Here is a 23,721-nt window from a genome sequence, read left to right on the forward strand (position 1 = left end):
AAATAACATGCCAATTTTTAATTAATGTTTTTGCTTTATTTTTCTGCTCTGTAGGGGAAATCCCTATTTCTCAGCTTTATTTCCTCATGAGATGGCAGAACGATACAGCCATTCAAACTTACTATAAGCAGAAACACAGCCCCTCAAGACAGCCAACATCTTTCTAAAGAATATTGTATCACTTCTATTAATCCAGGTTCTTTTGCACTAGTATGCAGGTAGTGCTTTAGGCCTGTACAGTGTTATCTGTTAATATTATACAATGTAATTCAACTGATGAGGCTTCAGTTACTCAGAAGTGACAGCAATGAACTCCGTACAATAAAGTTTCAGTGGTTGGCTGATGGAAGTGAAGGTAACTACAATATTTTCACTTTCTAAATCTATTTGTGCAAAAATGAGACAAGTAGCATGAAGTGATCTGAGACTTAGCTTTATTAATCTGAGCTGTCACAATACACAAAAAAGAAGCAGCTGGTTTTACTGGTGTTACGGATTTTAAAATGAAGGTGTCCTGTTACAAATGTGAACACACCGAGTTGCAGACTTCCTGTTTTTTTGGCCAGTGACATCAGCGTAATAAAGAATGTTTTTAAAGTACTGCCCACAACTTTGTTTTAATTCGTTTTTATGAACTTGGCAACACATTGCTGACTTGGGCAAAGCCATCAGTCTACAGCAAGTTACCCAACATCTTAGACAGAGAAGTATGAAAATCACTGTCATGTAGGATACCAGCTTTAGCAGCTGCATGAGTTATAAGTTAAGAATGTGTTTACATACCTTAATGAACTGGGGTCTTAAGAAAATAATACTGGCAGCCTGCTATCGTGTGAGATGCTGATCTGTGGGGCTGGTAGGACAAAATCAGCAAAGTTCAACACACTAACTTTGTTGTAGGACTAGCCATGGAGCCATCTGGCACAGCTCATGTATTCACCGAATCATAGAAAAAAAAAAGTATGCTGGAAGGGATCCTATGGAGGCCATCAAAGCAGAGCCAGCTTCACAGCCAGATCAGGTTGTGCCAGGCTCTGAAAATATACAAGGATGGAGACTCTCCAACCTCTCTGTGCAGCTGCTTAACCACTACTCTAGATCATGCCACCCTGAAACATCATCTGCAGGATTAGTACGGGTACTCTTTTAGAGCTGGCCACTTACCTATAGGTAGGAATGTAAGACAGAAGGGTTTTCAGGGGGTTGGATTTTTTTTTTTTTTTTTTCATTTTACCCTTGGATTCAATCATTTCCGCTGCTGTTTTTTTTTTTTTTTTTTTTCCTGAGTTTGCCAGATGTCTTATTTCTCCCCACTTTTTTCAGGTTCCTGAAATATAAATGCAATGTACTGCAAAATGTACAGGTCTCCTCAGGATGTTTCAAGACTCCACAAAATTTTTTTTTTTTCCTGATGCTTACCAATTATTATTCATGTAGTAAAGATCAGAAAAATGTCTGAAAGAGGTGGGGATGAAATCTCAAACTTTTAGTAATTCTATCTGCTTTGTATCATTCTCCCAGCAGGAAAAAATATATTGCTAAAAAGTGTATTTCTACTTTTGTTTCCTACTATATTTGTTGTGGCCAACATTTGATACAAATTCTGCAACAGCCTTGGGAAAGACAGTATACTCTGTCAAAACTCGGAGATTTGTTGGCAGGTGAGTGGGTTTTAAAAAGCTAAACTTCTTTGACGCCTTATTTAAAATTCTCTGAAATGATTCCTCAGGATAAAATGTCACTCAGCTTCCCTAATTAATAGTTTATCACAGATCATTTTGCTCTTTAAAGCTAAATCACGTAGCTCTTATTATGGGCAAGAACAGTCTAAACTGCTGCTTCTTACAGTTGGAGGATGTGAATTAATTAGATGCTTCACCCTATCAACTGCTACAGTGAGAAAAGCTCGACTATGGAGCACACTCGTGTGTAGCAGAAATTTGCCTTCCCTGCACATAGCCTGTCACTATGCTATTGGCACAAACCTCACCTCACAATGAAAACTGCTCTTCAGAAATAAACTGTTGCGGATGTAGCTCACAACAGTGTTTGGGAGAGAACTACGTAAGCCATTTGCAAACAGTTTAAAGTGTACATACATTTTATTGCAATAAAACTTACTTGCATTCCCCTCCTGTCAGACACGATGCCTTTGGAAGGGTGCATTTTGAGAGATTTAGTGCCATTAGTGCTAATGGATTATTTTGTATGCCGAAATATTCCAAGAAAATGAGAGGACGGTGCAAAGGGTAAGTCTTGAGCATCAAATGTAAAACTTCTGCGCTGCTCAGCTTGCTCAAGTATATTTTGTATTATCTCCTGAAGATGTGGGACGTTCGGGCTTACGCCTGAAAACACAGCGCAGAGCACGACGGCCTATACAGGCAACAAGTGTAATCCACAGCAGCCGTAAAAGCCATCCTTGAGGTAAACTCCTCAGCGTCTCCAGGGACGACGCATATTTTGGAAAGAGCGAACACGGCGGGGAGGGGACTGACCGAAAAAGGGCGTTCACGAGTGCTGACAAATTCACCCCGCGAGGGCAGGAGCGGGCACGCCTGGGGGACACTCTCGGTCCTTAGAGCCGGGTCTGAGCCCTCCCAGCCCCGCGAACAACTCCGCAGCGGCGGAAGCCGGCTGGGAGCTGGAGGCGGGACGGGGCCGCTCACACCTGGCGGGCATTTCTGCTCGCCTCGCCTCACACCGGTGCAGCGGCCCGGCGGCCCCTGAGGGAAGGCGGCGATGGCGGGCGCAGGCAGCGCGGCGGTGCCCGGGGAGGGGAGGGGAGGGGGGGCGAACGCGCCCGGCCGTTGGGGGAGCCCCGGCCCCGCCCCACGCGCGTGCCGCCTCAGCACCTCCCCCTCCCCCCCCCCGCCCACACACGGGCGCCGCTGGAGCACCTGGTGCGGGGCGGGCCGAGCCGCCCGGCCATCGCCGCCCCTCGGCAGCTCCGCTCCCGCCGCCGCCGCCGCCGCCGCCGCGCTCTCCCGGCGGGGGTCACCGCACTCCGCCCGGGCGCGGAAAACAGCGAAGGCGGGGCGCCTTTAAGGGAAGCCCCGCCTCCGCGCTGGCTCCCGCCCCCCCCCTCCCCCCCCGCCGCGCGCCGGGCCAGTAGGAGCGGGCGAGAGAGGAAGGCGGGAGAATGCGAACCCCTCGCCGCGCCGCTGGCCGCGCCTTATAAGGGCAGGGCCTCGCGCATGCGCGCAGCCCGGCGGGCAGGGGCGGGGGCTCCGAGTGGGTTTTGCTTCGGCGGCGGCGGCGGCACCGCGGCGGGAAGGGGTGCGGGACCCCGCGGCGGGGCGGCCCGGCCCGGCGCTCAGCCCTCGCCGTTGCCCGCGGCGCCTCGGCCCAGCGCGGCCGCCGGCGGGTAGAAGGGGGGGCGGCGGCAGCAGAAAGAGGAGGAGGAGGAGGGAGCGGAGCGGGGCCGCCGCGGGGACCCCGCGCCCGGTACGGGCGGCGCGGCGGCGGATGTGCTGCTGGCGCGGTGGGATGATGCTGGCGGGGCCGCAGCTGGTGGCGGGGCCGGCGACGCCGGGCGGGGAGCGGGCCCGGCTGCTCTCGCTTTACGTGCAGGACTACCTGGAGTGCGTGGAGTCGCTGCCGCTGGACATCCAGCGCAACGCCTCGCTGCTGCGGGAGATTGACACGCAGTGCCAAGGTGGGCGCCGCCGCGGGACGCGGCCTCCGCCACAGTGCACCGGGAGGGGGGGGGGGGGGGGGTTGGCGGGGAGGCGGAAAGGGGGTGGGGAGGGAAGGGGGGCGGCCGCCCGCCCGCCGCACATGCGCCCGGCGCGGAGGGGACGGAGCCGGGGCGGGCCCGGTGGAGGCGGGCGGCGGGAGGGGGGGGGCCGCCCGCTCGCCGGGGCCTGCGCGGCGCTGAGCCCGCGGCGGTGCCGGGCGGTTCTGCCCGAGCGGGCGGCTGCCGGTCCCTCCCGGGGGAGGGAGGACGCTCTGCGGCGGCGGCGGCCCCGCCCCGGGGGTGGTGGGAGCCGGCGGTGCCTCGCCGCCCGGTGCTAGGCCCCGCTTCCCCCCGCGGGTTGAACCGGCGGCGGTGCTGCTTGGGGGGGGGGGAGAAATCGGTTTTACACGGCCCGCCGCCGCCGCGTGGGAGTGGGGGGGCCGCCTTCCGGCGGGGCTGTGCCCCCCCCGCCCCCCGTCCGACGGTAAATCGCCCATCTCCGGCCGCCGGGCGCTGCGGGCGGGCGGGCTACAGCGAGTGTTAGCGGCGGTCCCTTGGGGCACGGGGAGGGCGGGAAGTTACCCCTGAACTTCAGGCAAAGGCACCGGCGGCTTCCGAAACGCGGGTTAAATAGCCATTAAATCCGTTCCGCCCCGCGCTCTCGGCCTGCGGTGTCTTTAGATTCTCATTACTGCCCAACCCACCGCCGAATCGTAAGACGGGATCTACTGCCGGCAGCAGAGGCCCCAGTGGCGTGGACCCACGGCAGGAGTGGGGGGAAATTTGGTGCCGTGGAGTAGGAACTGGAGCCGTATCCCCCCTCCCCAGTGGTGAGCGTTCCCTCAGTACGGGTAAGAGGGCACCGTTGTGGCCTGTTTCGGACGTTAACCGGGCCACCTTAGAAGGTGGCTGTTGTAAAGGGATTCTTTCAATTATCTAATTACCCGGAAAGATACACAAGAACAGGCTTTTGTAAGTTTTGTGTGCCTTTAAAATTCTACGGGGCTCATAGACTTGTCTGCAGCATTCTGCATTCCTAGTCAAGGCCAGGCTGCCTAGCAGGCTCTTGACCTGATCTGTGGTGACTAGCCAATACTCCACATCTCTCACCAATAGTTTCAGTTTTTTATTTAGGCTATATCTTCTGTATGTATTCCTCCAGCCACTAATACAATACCCGGCCAAAGCAGAAGTTTGTTGCTAGTTTTGCCAAAGCCTTGAACTGTTTTAAGAAAAGAACATCAGAAACCCGAAACCCTAAAAATTGGATAAAAATATTTTAGGCCCAAGTCTGAAGATATAAAAGCAGTGATATATAATTTCAGCTAATTTGAAAGGTAGTGATAGTTCACGCAAAAGGGACAAAGCAACTCCTGTGCTTGGAAAACTGAAATCCTTTTAGCTTTTATTAGCTACACCAAACTTAATCTGATTATTGGTAATGAACACTTGGCCCTGGTTTGTGTTGGTGTTTCTGTAGTATTTTTGGTGTGTTTGTTTGTTTTTGTTTGGTTTTTTTGTTTGTTTTTTTTTGTTGTGTTTTTTTTTTTTTTTAACAGAGGCTTCAGAGCTATTTAGTTGGGCATGTGGATACCTTCTCTAAACTTAGGGATCAACTGGTGAACCTGCATCTCTGTCAGTCCAAAAGTTCTTTCCTCTTTTTAGTGGATGGTGATCCATTTTAAGTGTTCAGTATATCTTTATGAGCTGCATCCAGGAAATCATCAACATAGAGGGAATGTTGTTCTCTGCCACAGTGTGAAAAAGAGAACAGTTACTGCTTGTGGGTTCTTCTGGGCAGGGCATTTCCAATATGGGAAGTCTGTGTAACTATACCTTCTACTCCCCCCCTCCCCCCCCCCCCCCCCCAGTTAAAAAAGCTGTGTGGGTGATAATGTGGCTGCAGAATATCATACTCTGGTTATGCCCTGGTAGTTCAACAGCATACAAAGCTCCTTGCTCCATGCTTTTCAGGAGCAGAGTAAGATTTTAATCCCCCCCTGGTCAGGGCAACAAGCAAGCAATGCAGCTGGAGATGCAGGGAAACAAAGCTTGTGTTTTTAATGGTAACTGGAATGCTAGTATTGAGAAAAACTAGATTGAGTTATTGGACAGAGTAGTGATTTTTATCTTTACATAGTGAAAGTCTGGAACAGAACAATATGCTGTTGGCTCCTGTTATCATACAGGTCTCAGAATTTATAGTAAAAAGTGGCTGTTCATGCTTAAGTTACTGTTTCAGGATGTCAGCATGAAAAAAAAAATCACTATGAACAATGTTGAGATACCAGTGACTTCCATTTAGGACAAGCTTGAATCATTTCACAACTGTACAATGCAGACAACTTCTTTAAAAATGAAAGCCAGTTTGTGAAATGTAGATCTTTAGGAAGAGATAGATTGTAGATCTTCTCGCTTTAGAAGTAAATAGTTTAGTATCATTCATAAATTCCCTTGCTTGTTCAAATAAAATCCTTAAGCTGTTTCTGAAGGAACCAGTGCTGTATTTAACACTGTGCATCAGGTTTCATTGTCAGTCCTACTAATCTATTTCCTTGTTAGCAATTTCTCTCTTTTGTGTATATATCTGGTGTAACTTTTGATCTGGAATGTATTTTTTTTAAATCCAGCAGTAGAGAACAACAGAGTACAGACTAAGACTGGCTTATAAGGCATTTGTTAATCTCTTACTTGGGTTTATTAAGCTTGCTTCTAAGAAGTAAATTTTATGAAAGATTCACAGCAACTCATCTAGTTATTTTGCATGACTTGCGGGAAGAAAAGCTTAGAAGTCAAACTGTGAGCCACTCATTACTAGTTGCTTAAAAATATCCTGTGATGCACTAAACAGTAGGTCACCTATTCTGAAAAGTTCAGCCTCGATTCAAAATGCAATTTGCTATAATTTTTCTTGGTCATAGGAAAAGCATTTTGAGTGGTTTAAGTTGATTTACATTCTGATTGTAAATTTGCATTTGTGTAACTTCAGTTGTCTTACTCCTTTTATAGCTAGGTCTACTTTTGATACCAGACCTTTAGATGTGTTTGAAGGGGAAGGCAGCGGACTTGCATATCCTAATTCTGAAGCGTTGTGTATCATGATATATAATGATTATATGAATTCTGTGTTTCTTCCTGTGATACGATAAGCTATTGCTTTGGTTTGTAGGCCAGGGTTTTGGAACTACTGTGGTAAGGATACTCAACTGAAATTCCTGCTTTTTCAGATGGAGGCAGGATCTGGACTATCCATGCTCCAGCAGCTATGGTCCCCTTTCTCGGGTTAGCCTTTCTATTTCCATTGGTTAAAATAAGCTTGTGTTTTCTTAGAACTTGAGAATTTTTTCTTGTAACGGATTGTGATCTTGAACACTGATTTGATGACCACATGCAGCTTGACTAGAATATCTGATCTAGCCCACTAGAGTATACTATAATTAAAATTTGTATGTTTTCTTGAGCATGTTCCATCTTGTGTAATTATTCCTATTATCTTTGTTTTATAGAAGCATTAAAAGAAATAGATGATGTCTATGAAAAGTACAAGTCAGAAAATGACCCTGTTCAGAAGAAACGCTTGCAGCAGCATCTTCAGCGTGCATTAATCAACAGCCAAGAACTTGGAGATGAAAAAATTCAAATAGTTACTCAGATGCTAGAACTGGTAGAGAATAGAGCCCGGCAAATGGAAACACACTCTCAGTGTTTTCAAGATCTGTCTGAGAATGAAAAACCTCTAGAAAAGGCAAAGATGGAGTCCTGCCAGCCAGAGAGATCTTCGCGTAGACCTCGTCGTCAGCGAACGAGCGAGAGCCGTGATCTGTGCCATATAGCAAATGGCATCGATGACTGCGATGATCAGCCACCTAAAGAAAAAAGATCTAAATCGTCCAAGAAGAAAAAACGCTCCAAAGCCAAACAAGAAAGGGAGGTTTCACCTGTAGAATTTGCAATTGATCCCAATGAACCAACTTACTGCTTATGCAACCAAGTGTCTTACGGTGAAATGATAGGATGTGATAATGAACAGTGTCCTATCGAGTGGTTCCACTTTTCGTGTGTTGGACTCACCTACAAACCAAAGGGGAAATGGTATTGCCCCAAGTGCAGAGGAGACAATGAGAAAACGATGGACAAATGTACTGACAAATCAAAAAAGGATAGGAGATCGAGGTAGTGAAAGCAATTCATGTTTTAAAGAGTTGCTCCTTTTATATTAAAATGTTTAATTTCCAGAGAACGCTGTTTTAGGAAATGCATAAGACTATGCAATAATTTTTAATCTATAATATTAATGGAGTATTAAAAGCTGTTATACCTTCTGTGATCTTTAACTTTCTGCACTGAATAACCAAATAATTGAAACAGGGTGGCTTCAGACCTTCACAGAAGACATTACAAGCATATGGCGCTTGTTTTCAATTTAACCCCATTAGTATTTTAAAGAACCTTGTCAATCTTGAAATAATGGTGGTGGGAAAGATGCTGAAGAACTTTTCATGTTACGGGAAAGGCATTGAAAGGCCTTACGTAACTTCTAGAATCTTAACTGAATTTGTTCTTTATTCCAGGTCTTAAGTTTTCAGGTTTTGTGTTAACATCACACATTTGGAATTAGGGTTTTTGGATTCAGCTGTAACTGTAAAAGTCTTCCGAGCTAAAAGCAGACCTCTTCAGTGACTTTCATATGACCAATATGTTATTTCAAGGAAGAAAATACCACTAACTTAAGCTTTTTTTTTTTTTTGTCAATATTAAACTCTTGTCTTTGACTTTACCCTTGGGAGTCAATTTTTGGATATGATAGAATTATGGTATATATGTAGCTTTGGATATTCTTAGTAGCTTTTGTTTGGGTTCTGTCAAACATCCTGATGTGGTCTTCATTGTTTAAGATGGTCTCTCTAATGCCCAAACTACTTTCTTGATTGGTTGTTTTGCTGCTGCCTATATATAAGCCTTGAAATGGTAGAAGGATCCCGTGAGAGGAGAGGATATTGACATCTCAGGGAACAGAAATTGCAAATATGATGAAATCTTCCTTGTAACCTCTAGAGACCTGAAACATGACTGGTGTTCTCTGGGATGTAAACTTTTCTTTTTGTTTACGTGGTATTTGTGTATGTACATGGCCACACCTGGGTTTAGGCACAGCACCACAGTTCTTGGACTTGGGCAACTATCTAAAGCCTGAAGGCAAAAGCTTTCAATAAAAGTTTTGATAGATAATAAAAAACAAACATATGCATGACTGGCACAGAGCCAGTAGACAAATTCCAGCACGTTTCCGACAGGCTACCTAACAGTGTTGTCCTGAAGTATGCTGGTAGTATCTAAACACTACTTGGGTGGTAGTTAAAAGTGAACTTCCTCACCCCCCACACCTTAGAGGAGGTGGAAAAAAGATTAAAACAGCTGTTCCTGCTGCTTTGCAAGGGGAGATGCTAGTAAAAAAGTGAGTAGTGTTCCAAAGCTTGCACCTCGGGTTCCTGCTCAAAGGTGTTTTTCCTTGAGACTGCCTGGGCCCTGGCTGGCTTGGCAAGGTAGACGGAGCAGCTCTGCGGGCCTGTGTGCAGAGGTTGTCTCTAGGTGGGCTGCAAGCATGCAGAAGTCCCTGTAGGTCTCTGCTCTTTGCTGCTAAGGTCTCCCTGGACAGCACAGAGGGAGAAGTGGTGCTGTGTCTGGCCAAGCCTGGGTGAAAAGCGGTTGTGCTGGGTTGAGAGCAGCCCAGAAGGCAGATGAGCAAAAGCAAGCCATGATGGATGAATGCCATCAAAATTGCCTCCTGCATCTCCGCTGGAGGGCTGTGATGGCTGGGGCGGGAGGGCTGGATGCACTGTGCTTGGCATAAAGAAAGCCTCAGTGCTGCTGGGCCAGATCGTACGAATCAATGCGCAGGACTCTAAATATTATAAGCTACGTAAAATACTGGGCCTGTTTCCACAGTTATGATCGGATTCCTTAACAGGATTTAGCATTTGCAAGTAATACTAGTTAACATATGGCAGGGGAGTATAAAGCCAGTGTTTTGAATTTTTGCTCTAAAATTGTAGGTGTATTAAGTGAACTGGCTCCACTGGGGAGATTTGTACCACAGTAAGCAAACAGCTCTTGCAGGAAACCACTGTAAGGGCTCTGACCACCAGCAGGGTGGGAGAGAAGGTAAACCTTATCCCAAGGCCCCGTTGCTTTCCAGGCCTAGCAGCTAATCTGAAGTGGCCAATATAGTCTTCTTGAGGGTCTGGATCATGGCTACTGATGGAAAATGATCAGGCCAGCTATTGGGAGATAAGTGTCGTAAGTCATCCTCTGTGTATTTTATTCGCTTTCCTATTAAGTACAGCTTGAAGATTCTTAAATTTCCTTCTTGGGAGGACTGGTTGGAAGGCCTGGGCTTGGGGATTGTATCAACATCTAATGTCTACCTGAGTGGCGATGCTCCCTAGTATGAAAAAACAAACATCACTTAAGTAAACACTGAAGTTGCAGAACAAAGTACAAGTGAAATTGTAACTATTAACTTTACTAATTTATCTTGAAAGGCATTGCTTGAATTTCTGCTGGCTAAATCAAGAATACTTTTTTTCCAAGGCAGAGGATAAAGCTGGGAGTCTTTTATATAATTCATCTGGAATAATTGCTAAAGTAGGAAGTGTATGTTGTGGAGTTACAGAAAGAAAATTTTAGGTTCTGAAAGTGGTCCAGATAAATATCTCTAATGCAGGGATGCTTTATTTTATGCTAATGGACCTTCCAGTAGGAAATATGAATTCTCAAGGTTTCCAGTGAAGATATTACTGGGGAAATGGCATTTGCTTGCCTAATAAATGAAATTGTTCAATGAGAAATAATTCAGTTCATAAGCAGATTAGCAGTGTGCCTCAAACATACACAGATACATCTAAAACCACCTATTTTAAGTAGTCTTGCTAATTTGTTGTTAAAATGTACATTAGAAAAGATCTGATGTTATCTGGCATTTAGCATTTCACCACGTGTCCTAACCATACCCAGATTCTGTGGTTTTGCATCCATTTTCATAGAAGATCAATGGTAATTGCCAAAGACGTACATAAGATGCTAGTGTGAAATCAGAAAGGTAAGCAGAGAACTGTTATGTTGCTTCTTAATGTTGAGTTCCTTCTCTTAAAGGGATGAACCTCATTAGTGAAGTGAAAAAAGTAAATACTGTTAAATGAGTTCATCTTCAAGATGTGTATTGACTATCATGAAGTAAGTGTAGCTGCTTGCAAAAAAAAAATCTGGGTAAAAACTTTTGAAGTTGATAGAAGTGTAGGTAACTACACAGGAAATTGCTTCCTCATGAAAATGAATGCTACATCCTAATCAGCTTAGGTTATGCTTTATTTTCTCAAAGCTTATGAAAATATGGTGCACTTCTAAGTTCTCGCTTTTTGCCTTTCAGTTTTGAAATCATGCCAGATCATCAAACAGCAAAAGGTCCCCCATAACTATTTAAAAGCGATAGTATCAGAGCAAGAGTATTTCTTGGTCATTGTCCCATGAACCGACTTGACTAATCTTGACGAAAGAATCATTTAATCAATCCAAACTTTAAAGCAAAAAAAAAAAAAAATACACCTAGTAGAAAGCTTACTGTTTTGAAAGCAAAATGAGCAATTTAATAATACTTGTTGTCTATATTATAAGGCCATCTTGCTATCTCCAGCAGATACTGCATTTTTTTTTGGACTCTGAAATTCTGGCAGGTCTGGAATAGCACTAAAGATTAACGCAGATTTCTTCCAGTTGCTGTGTATTAGTTAATCTTGTTTAAGCTGCCTGAATCCAAATACCGTTAATTACCAGCCATGATGGGTACAAATTCTTAAAGTATAGTCTTCTGCATCAGTCGTACATTCATACCTGTTGACTGCTAAAAAGCACAATGATAATACCTCTCTATTTTAGTTTTAACTGTATTTCCTTGCCAAGCATTAACTAGAAATAGTAATGTGATACTGACAAGTCTTAAAAATGGTACAGAAGGGTGGTAAGTGAAATGCCCCATTCTTCCCAGAATTTATCTAAGGATTTTCATTTTTGGATGTTCCTTTAGAGCTGAAATGGGCCTTTGTAAAGAAGATGGCGTTTCCTAACTTTGAAGATCCTTTTTTTCTTCATTTAAAAGCCCCTACCTTCAGCTTGAGGGAAACTACTACAGCTTGTCTGAATTAATGCTTAAAAATGACCAGTTTGGCACTTCAGTGGCTTGTACTATTTCTGACTGCAACAGATCTGATTCTTAAAGTCTCAATCTGAGCTTTTACTCTTTTAGACTCAGCTGGGTTGAACTGCACCCCATTTGGTCTCCCCTAAAACACCACCAGCCTATTGGGACAAAACTAGCAATTGCTACACCAGCAAGTTAAGGGCTCAAGAGTTCTTTCTCCCTCTAACCTGCATACATACTTCTTTTATTAAGAGGTCGCACCTCTAGTAGCTCTCTTAAGTCTTTGACATTGGCACCTCAGACTGAAAAAATACCACAGTTTTCATATGAAAGTCCAACTTGCTTTAAATGCTGCAATCTAATAGAGACTTTTTTTTTTTTTTCCCCCCCATACATACCTGAATCTAACAGAGCAATGATAAAAGCCCCTGCAAATCATGAAGATACTTTATCACATCAGGTAATATGTCTGAAGTTCCTTCTGTTGCGTATCTCAAAGCTAATACTGTATCAGTAGCTATTGCTTGCTGAAGCTTGCTTTAAACTCAAATGGCAGATGTATTAGTCCTGAACAGCAGCCTGTCTACGCGGCGAGTCTCAGCAAAGAAATGTATCACTGGCAAAGAAAAAACATCTTTTTTTATGTTATAGCTTAAAGTAGCATATCTTCCTTTGTCAGAACTAGCAACCCTGGCTAGTGTCTGTGGAGGAGGCTTTTGAGGCAGGCCAAGTATGGTTTGACCTGTGGAATGACACAGACAAGACAAATTAACTGAGATGTATTTTGGGAAGGTCTGCACTAGGCGAGTCAGATGAGATTAGGAAAGTAGTGGCGCTTGCTGTTTTGTGAGAGTTTCCTATAAGAGCCTAACTCAAAGGTTGAAAACCTTGAACAGAGATGTGTATCTCCCTGCAATTCAGAGTAAAGCATCTGTTCCTGAAGATACGCACTTCTCTCCCCTCACCTCTCAAAAGTTCTTTTGAGCTACTTTAAGCAGTTTCCTTGACCATTATGGCTTTCTGAACCTTGTTCACAGTGCATTGCTTTTCTTGGGCGCAGTGAACAGTTATGTCTCTGAATAGCTGTATTTAAGAGACCTGAGATGCTCCTTGTTTCTTTAATCAGACAGTCTAGTTTTCTTCAGGTTCTTCGCGGCTGCTAGCGGATACTTCTCCAAATAATTATTTTTGTTTCAGTGGAATAGATAGTTGGTTTTGCATCTGATCATCTCAAGATGATGAGCAGGGCTGTCACTCAAACTCACAGGAACTTTTCTTCTGTCCAGTGCTAGTTAGGTAAGACACTTTGCTGTCAGTGGTAAAACTAGATGTTACTGTGATATTCAAGTCCCACAGACTTATCCTAGAAGGAAAAAATGTTTATTTTTTACTATTATCATACCTCTCTTATAATGCCTGCCATGAAAGAATTGAAGAAGTTTGAAATCCTCTCTTTTGTGCCAATTTTCTGATTCTTTGGAACAGCTCAAGGATTATGGATTTCCACTACAGCTGGACAGTAAACAGTTCTATTTGGTGAAAATTCTAGCAAATTTTTCGTTAAGTGAAGCTGTGGTTTGGGGTGTAGGGTAAGAGTTCTAAAAGCTTATTTTGACAAATTCTGCTTCTTTTTTTCCCCTATTTCTACGTTCTTTTGGCTTACCTGGTAGGGAGAGTTCAATTTTAAGTCAGTCAGCAAGGTTTTAGCTGCAAGTATCAGGCTGGACTGTATCTCTGTTCTGCTGCAACTGTGTTCTAGCCGAACATTACTGACTAGCATGGCCAATTTCACACTTCAGAGATGTGGTTCGCTCATTGCATCCTTTTTTTTCTTAAATATACATCAAGGAAGTTACAAGTAGCATACACGCAGATCCAAACCGTAATTACTTCTGTTCCGAAGGCCTGTTTTTGTGCGTATGGATTAGCGCTTAATGGGCACACAGAAAATAAAATCCTCCCCAAAGTTTTGTTTCTGCATACTTACAGAGTGCCTCCACTGAAAATGGTACAACTGGTGAATTAATTTCACTGCAGTGATTAGCTGTGCACATTAAGACTAGTAGAAAGTTACAGTTTTATAGTTGGAGGAGTGAAGGGGGAAGCAACTTGGGTACTTCTGTGGTTGAATGTAGTGTGATTTAAGAAGCCTAAAAGGAAACTTCCATCTCCTGCTGAGAAACACAGTAAAATCAAAAGAATTCTAGAACCTTTGAGAATAACTTTCAGTACAGAAATTAGGATAAAAACCTGTCCTGATTTAAATAAAATTCTGTTGAGAAGGGTTCTACGCAGCATACAGATTTCCAGCTTCCTTTGACTAAAGCCTAAAAAAAGATTAAAGCTCCATGGCAACTGCTATCTTAACTCCTGACAGCCATAGTATAAATTACATTTTGGAAAAAACTAATACTGAAAGTTTTATTTAGGTCACCAGTCAGGCTAGGAAATAATAGGGTTATAGATACCACCCTGAACTTCATTTTGCCCCTGCATGGTCTCAGTGAGGCAGACATTTTTGTGGGAGGCAAACTGGATGCTGTATAATTATATGGAGTATGAATTTAAAAATCTGACAAGTTTTAGGTGTGTAAATTTGTTTCATACTTCTGGAGAAAAGACTAAAATTTACTTGCAACTGTAACCTTCCAGTGAGGAATACAGCAAAGTTCATCTGGGAGACAGCAGCTCAGGCAGGTACAATGTGAGGTTACCACAGTAGCTGCTTTTACTGGCAGTGGAGAGGCAGTATTGGTTTTTTGTTTTAGTTTGTTTTTTTTTTTTTTTTAATTAAACAGGGAGGGAGATGGACAGAGATTGTGCAATTAATTCATTTGCCCACAGATGCCCCAGCATTCATACTTGTGCCAGAAGCTACGGTCCCTTTCAGGTTTGTGTGGAGATAACTGCTTCCTCGCTGTTTGAGGTTAACTACAAATAGGTTATTATTTTGCATGGTGGAAGTGAATATAAATGGACATTAAAAATCTAGAGCAAAGGGAACCTGTGGTAAACAAGAACAACAAAACCCCCAAAATTTCTGCCATTTACATGAAGATACCTGGTACTGTTATTTCCTTAGTTCCACTTTCTCGTTCTTTGACTATTTTTGACCCTGTCCTCTATGGACTATGTGCTTTTCAGGCCTTGAAGAATGTCTTTAATTGTTGTCTGAGGAACACTTTATTGGAGCCATTAAAATAACCTGGTCCCTGAGATTGGGAGGGTTTGGAAACTGGCCTCATCAATCCTGCTCTTCACAGCAGGGACAAAAAGCGGGGGCTGCATGCTCCCTAGTCTGTTAGCTGCTGCTGAGCAGACTAGGTTCTGAATTATTTCAAGGCTCATTTTGACCTCATTAAATAGTAAGGTTTAAATCAGTCCTTAATATCCCATTTAAAAGGAGAAAGTACCCATCATTTATCAAAAATAAAACCAAGATAATATCAAAACTATACTAGAGCCGCAGCCCACTTATGTATGCCTACATTATTGCATACTTAGAAATTTTGCCTTGTAAATGTTTAATACTGACATGCTGTGTATTACTGGAGAAGGATGAGAAATAAAATTCTAGAAGATTACCAGTATAATAATCAGTTTTACAGACCTGCAAGTAGGACTGCTTTTGCTTTTTCCTCCAGCAGCTGGAGTTTGCTCATCACGGTATGATGTACATCTTTATAACCTGGAATAATGGTATGCTGGTGTTCAGATGGATCCCAAACCTGTGAATGGATAAAAACATACTCAAATACATACAGACAGTAAATTCTATAAGAAAAAAAACTAAATAGTTTCCTTTTTTTTCCCCAAAGGTGTAATATGGAGAAGCTAACAAACAATTGTGTTGTCAGTTGAACACAGTGAATTGTACAAGTTAACATGGGACAGAAGATAATCTCACTATTAAGTAGCTTTTGGGAGAGTTTTTAAGAAGTTTAAAAGTCAGTATATGACTTGGATTTCTGAGTATCAGATCATCAGAATTCCTGCATTGGTGAAGAACTCTTCATATTAATTTCCTAAAACTTGGAAATGTTAAATAATAATTGAAATTATACAGAAATAGACAGTTTGACATTTTCTAAATAAAAATACATACTTTGGCTGTGACTTTCAATGCAGTAATTGGTATCCTAATACTAGTATACACTGGAGTGGCAAATTCACCTATGTTAGGATTACACTTTATTTAGTAATAGAAGGTAAGAATAATTTTGAGTCTTTCCCCTCTTGCACTATTAAAATATTTGTAGTAAACTCCCAGGGTACTTCTGGGTGATTTTATGTAAACAACATTGCAATAAAATTTGTGATTATCATCCCAGCGCAATTCTAAACTCGACTTCAGAAGACATACCCCCCCTTCCCAGAGCCCTGCCAGATCAGGTAAGTGAACACGTACTTAGGCCGGTGCAGCAGCTGGCCCTGCTTGCTGGGGGGGGTGTACATTAATGCATTAGCTGATGAAGCGTTACGAGCCACAAAGCTTGTCTCTGTAAACATGCTATGCACTTCTGAAACCTGCTTGAGGATAAAATATGATGCTTCCTTGCAAAGTGACATTGTAAGTATTTAAATTTTTCTTTAGAGAAATCCTTAATGTTTTGTCACATGCGTGTGACTGTTGCCATGGAGGCAGAATTGGTTTGGGGGAAGCAGGTCAGACCTAAGTCTCATATTTAATAAAATTTTTTTTGCTAACACCTCTCTCTTGTATTTAATGACTTGTCATCTGTACTTGCTGGCACGAAGTACAACAGCAGAGAAGAAAGCACCCACAGATTTCAGAGGCTTGACTCTGGAGTGCACCAGGGAAAATGAACTGCAGCTTCAGTAACTGCCAAATGTAAAAGGCTGTTAAAACTCACAGGAATTAAATGAACTGAGAAGTTCAGAACTTTTCTTAATAATTCAAATCATGCAAGCCTTACAGGAGGAACATCCTGACTGTAACCAGAAACATACCTGCATTTTCTGTATCTGGATGAAGGATTTAAAAAAAAAAATTGTTTTAAAATCCTGATATTTTGGAATACAGCCTCAAGGCAGAAGTTTATTCAAAAAACTCAGTAGGAAGAAGTTGTCATTAAATTAAGATTGTGTTAGTATCCTTGCCAAAACAACAGATCATCTGATAAGGCTCATTCTTGAGCCTTATGGCCAAAGTAAATCTGCATATAAAGATACATAAAGTGTGCCCAGATTGTAGTCCTAGTTTTCCTTCTTGCTAAATTAAGCACAGCTTCTAAATGGAATTATCTGGTGAATATAAAAATGACATACTTCCATTCACTTCTTTATAGCTGAAGCTAAGTTCTTTAGGCTGACTGTGCTTTCAAACATCTTTTTTTTTCCCACTGATACGATTTTCTAACAGCTTGCACCTTTCCTTTCTGCCCATTTCTCCAAAGGTGGTGTGCAAACATGCTTCTCAGCAGATGCTTCATCTCCTATTTAACAGCCTGAATAACCGATAAGACCAAGGTACACTTCTAAACTGTGGCCTTGGCAAAATATGGAATCTGCACAAAGCAGGTTCTGTCTCTGTTCAAAAGCTGGCTCTATTAAAAAAAAAAAAAAGCCATGAACGCATAATGATTTTGAAACTTTATTTTTGCCTTGCATAGCAAAAATGAGGAGAGACACTGGGTACAAGCTCCTGAATTAAAGCCAGTCATGCAAATACTGACTAATGAGATAGCACTAAGCTCATTCCTGTAAGATACTGCTTGCATTTTCAGCAAAATGCCCAAGTTTCTACTGAAGGCTTAAGTGCATCAACTGAATGCATCTAACTAAGGTGGCCTAGCTGAAGTCATCTAACTCAAGGCTCTGAAACATGGATAACCTCCTGCTGGGTCGGGGTTCTTAACACACCATGGGAAGTAACTGAAGCAGTAACTGTGGTACTGCTGTTTCTGCCAGGCTTTTGAACCATGTAAGAAAATATAATATTTAATGGAGCGTTATGAGTTTCAGTTGAAGATGGTGCTGATATAAACAACTCCATTAAAACAGGCTGTATAATAGCTTTGGCATAGTTTTATTTCAGTGTATCATTTCAAACAGATCTCTGTTTAAGCCTTAAATAAAACCCATTAGAGATGGGTATTATAGCACCGTGTATGCTGTAATACTTGGAAAGATCATGAAACAGCACAATTATAGAGGCTGACTGGATTTCCCATAGCTCTAAATAAATGGCATGCATAGCTTCTCCTTACTACCATACAAGCCTTAAAAGCACTTCAGTGTTTTCTAAGTCTTATTTTGATATGAATATAGACACTGGAATCCTGTCACCTTCTACTGGACTCTCAGTGGATAGTTAGGGATGGCTGTCTGCCTTTATCTCTAAACTTTGCCCAGATTCCCTTATTTTGTTGGATGCTTGGACTTCTAAATGGTACGTACCTTCTTCAGCCGAGACTCTCCCCATGTGTCCCTGTGATTAGATTTTCACTCCAGAGTGGAATGATCATCATCTACTTCAGCTGGGGAAAGGGGAGGCCATTCACAAATAGTTATACTTAAACCTTAGTCCCATAGAAAGAGAGCACTGCTTAATAAAGATGACACACAACAAAGTCTAATTTCAGTAAATCGTGCGACTCTAGTAATGACTGCACAATGTTCCTGCTCATTTCCAGTTTAGGAGATCAGAAGATGTAAGCAGAAACTAATTGTCATTCTAAACCATTGGTTATCTGTCATTTATCTAATTTCTTAAGGTAGCAAAAACCTGGCAAGATGACCAACCATAGTTTTATCATACTTGGTGAAAGGATGCAAGTGAGTGGAAGAAAATGATGTAAGAGTAATTTTGTTTAAAAAGATAACTCAAAGTAATTTTTACAAACATGCAAAATCCTTGACCTATTGGCAGAAGTGCAAAATCTATTAACTTGTTCTTTGCATTTCACAAAGTTAATTTATCAACATCAGCTAGCTTCCTCATTTTTCCTTTCTGAGAACGTAATTTTGTAAGGGAACTTGATCGTGAGTGTGATTGTGGAGTGTACCATTCATGTAATAACAAAAGAGGAATATATTCAGGAGTTTACCCATTTTCTGTCATGACTCCAAACCCAATTCTACCGTCATCATCTGTAATTGTCAAGCAGGACACATCTGTCTCATTTGTCAATAATTTTTAAACCTAAAATTTAGAAAAACAGTAATTTTAAATACCCACCAGATAAACACTTCTATTATTAATTTGCTATTAGTCTTAATGAATAGCACTTTAATGATTATTTATAGTACAATAATCAATGGCAATTAAAAAATCCTAGGATTTGAAGAACGTAAGATCAACATGTCACTAATTTTGTGCCATTGGAAAAAAAAAAAACCACCACCAAACAAAACATCCACAGATCTTGTGAGATGAATAAATTGAATAAATAGGAAAGTTGTTTTAAGACATGTTAAGTAATTATATGCTACTCAGTTTTGGAAACTACACTTAAGGGTGGAGGGAGTTCAATAGGCAATAAGATAGAGAAGAGGCGTAGAAGACAATGACTTCTAATGAAAAATAGAACAAAGCCTTGAAACAAGAGGACTGAAGTCAGTAGTCCTCAGTAATGTGAAAGTTTGCTTCCGAGAGGAAAGGGACAATATGTCTAAGTGAAAAGGACAATCATTAATGTCCTTCAGATGGAGCACTGAAGGTTTAAATAAGACACTAGGGAGGAAACAAACCAAAACTGTCCAACCATAACGACAGTGAAGCACTGGAATATATTACTTTTGAAAGTAAAGATCTCCAGTGATGAAGATGCTACAAGACAGGCTAGACAATCATGTCAGCATCAGTTTAATTATAACTGATCCTGGCCTTGGGCAGGGGAAATGGATTGGATCAGCAGTTCTTGAGCTGTGGGAAGGCACTGACATATCCTTGGAGGCCCAGACAGAGCTCCAGAATAATTTAATCTGATATTTCTCCTTCCTCCTACCTTTTCCCCTGAAAGTTCTCTCTGAAAATCATTTGAAGAATGCAATATTTACTCTCAGCTTGCAGGACAGGAGGGGAGCAGAGCCATCAGATCCACCCTACCTAAGGGCACATTTTGAGCATTTCCAGTGGCTAGCTGGGTGGACACTTGTTGCCATTTCCCTTCATTCCCCTGGCAAAAGTGAGCTGAACTGTGTTATGCTACCACAGCAGCACAAAGTCCATGGGGAAGGCTGACCTTTCTCTTCACAGTGAAACCCAGGTCCACAACTGAGGGACATTTAAAGGCATAGGATTTGAGAAATCATGGAATTTCCCAGGGGCATCAAGACTAGGATCAGGGAGAGGAAGTTTGTAATGATACCCGGTGATTCAGGCAATGATTGCAGAATACAACTACCCAGGGACAAGATTCTAGCTGTTGTAGAGAAGTGCTACCTGTTTGCTAGAGTGAAAATAAGGGTGTTTGCAGATAGGAAGGTCCCATCCTATTACAGTAGAAAGATAGGCATCATCATCATCATCATCATCATAACAACAACAACAATAAAAAATTCTAGTACCATTGAAATAACTTACCTCCTAAATGGATTTCCAGCTCTGCTTTCTACTTGTTGCATATGTAATTATTTAATAACAAAATAACTATATCCTCCACACTTGTAGAAAATTTGATAGATATTCAGGTATTTTAAGCAGCAAACCTGGACACTATGCTTTGGTTTCTACATATTGAAGAAACACTGGAATAATGTTTCACAGTATTTTCTTTGATAAGTCTTAATTTTTGGTGGAAGGGACTGGCAAAATGAGTACATGAATTTTTAGCAACTAGAGAACATGTTCAGTAAGTAATGCTTACTGCTGATAATTTCTGAGTAGTTTCATGCAAATATTCACCATCCAAACTCTGGTTATTTTTATAAATACCACATCTAGCAGTCACTTTTCAACATGAAAAGTGCATTTAAGCTTACAAAAAATAATACCAACCTTTCTGGTTTCTATGTTCCACAGTATGACATAGTCAATTTTCTCTTCGTCAGTGTGTCTGGGAAGCACCAGATAGTGGCTGGTGTAGGTCAAGGCAGTAGTGTATAGAAAAGAGGATGGATGTGATAGTTTCAAGAAGATGGAGTTGGCACAGGGCTTGCAAACTGAACTCAGAGAGATGGTGCCTGTGGCCCGAACACTCGGTGACCTAGGGAGCAGGACTTCATCTGGCAAGTCAGTCACAAGCTCAAGAACTTTTCTGCAGATTTATGTCAGCATTTTTCTTTTTTATTCCATTAATATATAATTAAAAATATGTACCCTTTTCTCAATCTTACCTTATTTATTTATGTAAGTAGTTAAGTGGCATAGCTGTTGGTCAATGAACTTTAAAACCAAATGGGCCTCCAGGCATAAGTCCTCTCATATGGACATACAAATTATTGTATATGTACACAATATGCACTTGTAACTACTTCTCCAGCTGATCTCTCTGTTGAACTGATCTCAGACTGAGAAAATCAAGGTAAATCACAGCAAATGAACACAGGGCTGAGACTATCTACAGTAAGTCAGATGGGAAACTGTTCATGGTAAAGCCAAACACAGCCCACCAGTGATACTTTATATATGCAGATGACAGTAAATAGCAAAGATTATTAATAACCTTTGCAAACTTGTGAAAAAAAGGAATTCTGGTTACAACACAGTGGAACTGTAAAATCCTTACTAAAATTTAAAATTTGATTTTTAGGAAGAAAAACTACAGAATTTCCTATTAGAAAATTAAACACCTAGGTCAATTAAGCAATGAAAAGGTGGACTTAATTATGATTATGACCCCAGAACACTTAGTTGTTTGAGACCTTCCTGATACCAGATCATAATGGAAACCACAGAGTGAAAACAAGCCAGAAATAAGTAACACAATAAAAAAAAAAAAAAAAAAAAGGAATACAAAGTAGGACAAAATAGCTTCTCAGCATTCTAACAGATGTTACATAATATATCCATAGGTAAGCAGAACAATATTTTGAGACTTGAGAGAAACTGTATAAACATGATACATTAGGAAGTTTCTCAGCTTTTCATCTCCACTAAGCAAGTACCAATCAATGACATTATGTCTTTCACTAGTTAGTTCCTTTTTTTCCATTTCTCCAGTCTCCTTTCCTGTCTTAATTTCCTTGCACCTTTCCCATGGTGTCCAAAGTTCTGAAAAAATATTAAATATTGACACTTGTCACCTGATACAACCTTCTAATTACATTCATTGAGGCAAAATTCCTCAGATGGAAGGATGCACAATTTACCTAATAGGTGATCGCTACAATTGCAAGGCTTCTGGAAAACCTGCTTCCTTCTCATCTTTTGTATATTATAAGCAGGTGGTGATAGACTGCACCTTAAATAACTACTGTGAACAGCAATAGTAGATTCAAGATAAACTCCTTGCTCAGAAGTCAAAATAGGCTGTCTGCAACTCCAGACTCTAAGAGGTGAATGGAAAGTAGTGAGGAAAACTGTCAGCATGCTTACCTTCCATCCACCCAGGCCTGCCTTGCCAGTGGACAAAACTTATGGGTGTACAGATGGAAAAAAAGATCGGAAAGCACTGGTTTAGACTGATGTCTAGAGAGACAGTAATGCTACTTAAATAGTATTTAAGCGAGCATAGTTACAATTCCTCCTTCCCACTTCTCAGGCAGCTAGGGTCACTAATTCTTGCAGTTGAAGGAGAATAATTGTACATCAGTCTGGTCTTCGTCCTTTTGATCTCCCTGCTTCAAGACAAGGGCACTCTGGCTTTAAGGAAGGTTACAATGACCTAATTTAATTATTTCAATAATTCATATTTCAGTGCAAATCCATGGCCTGGACAACCGCTGTTTCAACTCCAGCTCTGCAGTGCTAAAGAAGTCAAAGTTGTCATCTGTTGGTCCCTTGCTCATTCTCCTTTTGGGTGGAGTTTCCTGGTAACAGGCCCCTGGTGGCCTTTGACAGAAGATGGCCTGCTAGAATAGGTTGCTCAGGAGTTTTCTTTGTATTCTGGCTCAGCCAATCCTTTACAAACCCAGTCTCTACATTCCCAATGACAAAAAGGTCCCTGGCAAAACATCAGGATTCTTTGGTATCACATGAAACATGTTCTGGGAACAGCACCAAAAGATCTTATCCAAACATTTCTCACAGACCTCACAAATGCTAGGGAAAACCAACTCAGCCCAACAGGCACAGGGAAGAACGAGTTTCATCTTTATGCTCCAGTGAGGTCTTTATTACTTTTAGAGGGTTTTATCCCCAGAAAGTGACTTCTTTTGTCTTCCTCCATTTCTGGAAAAGGGAGCCTTAGCTCACAGTTCGGGTCCCACAGTAGCTTTGAAACTAAGCAGCACAGCTGACCTTAACCAGACTTAAAGTTTCCACTCAGATACACAATATACTGTAAAGAATTGCTTATTTTCAGATTTTAACTTTATTTAGAGAGTGTTTACTTCTATAAGTATCTGATGAATTTGAAGAGAATGTCCTTTATGCTAATGACTATTGTGTCTCAGGAAAATTAAAATTAAGATGGTTGACTGAACAATCATTCTATTTAGAAGTACTTAGCAGTTAGCTGTATGGAACACTAACATATGATTTGTTCTACATGTACAACTTTGTGAATGATGCAATCGGTGCCAGAGACAAATTCTTACCTATTCTTAAAGGCCAAGCAGTATCCATCCCTCCTTCAGAAATCCTCTACTTTGGCAAGGAATGATGTAATGACCTGACTGTTTCTTCACATACTTCTTTTTCAAAAGGTCATAAGTTAGCAGAAGCTAGTAAAAATATTAAAAAAAACCCAAACAACCACCTTGCCTTCTTTGTGTAATTAAT

The 23,721-nt window shown here is 41.7% G+C and overlaps 1 protein-coding gene and 1 long non-coding RNA gene across 3 annotated transcripts; one reads left to right on the forward strand and one right to left on the reverse strand.

Moving 5' to 3' along the window:
• The first annotated feature begins 3,198 nt into the window (after positions 1 to 3,198).
• Positions 3,199 to 7,991, forward strand: ING2 (inhibitor of growth family member 2). Of its 2 annotated transcripts, XM_032988416.2 has the most exons (3): positions 4,423 to 4,509; positions 6,907 to 6,961; positions 7,186 to 7,991. In XM_032988416.2, exons 2-3 carry the CDS (start codon positions 6,907 to 6,909, stop codon positions 7,854 to 7,856), a joined length of 726 nt encoding a protein of 241 aa, XP_032844307.1. In that variant the 5' UTR covers positions 4,423 to 4,509; the 3' UTR covers positions 7,857 to 7,991. The 2 variants fall into 2 exon arrangements, with proteins under 2 accessions (XP_042664056.1, XP_032844307.1); XM_042808122.1 differs by lacking the exons at positions 4,423 to 4,509; positions 6,907 to 6,961 and adding an exon at positions 3,199 to 3,658.
• An 877-nt stretch (positions 7,992 to 8,868) lies between these two features.
• On the reverse strand, positions 8,869 to 23,611 carry LOC116960598. The gene is made up of 3 exons (XR_004406460.2): positions 23,538 to 23,611; positions 18,944 to 19,038; positions 8,869 to 15,601 (listed from the first exon to the last, which is right to left on the reverse strand). It is a non-coding gene; the product is annotated as an uncharacterized LOC116960598 (long non-coding RNA).
• Between the last annotated feature and the right edge of the window lie 110 nt (positions 23,612 to 23,721).

The sequence above is a fragment of the Tyto alba genome, unplaced genomic scaffold (assembly GCF_018691265.1).
Source record: "Tyto alba isolate M040663 unplaced genomic scaffold, T.alba_DEE_v4.0 Super-Scaffold_6, whole genome shotgun sequence".
Classification (NCBI taxonomy): Eukaryota; Metazoa; Chordata; class Aves; order Strigiformes; family Tytonidae; genus Tyto; species Tyto alba.

Coding starts and splice junctions, on each gene's coding strand:
- ING2 (XM_042808122.1), top strand. CDS start 3,469: ATGTGCTGCTGGCGCGGTGGGATGATGCTGGCGGGGCCGCAGCTGGTG. Junction 3,659..7,185: donor GATTGACACGCAGTGCCAAG/GTGGGCGCCGCC, acceptor TTTGTTTTATAG/AAGCATTAAAAGAAATAGAT.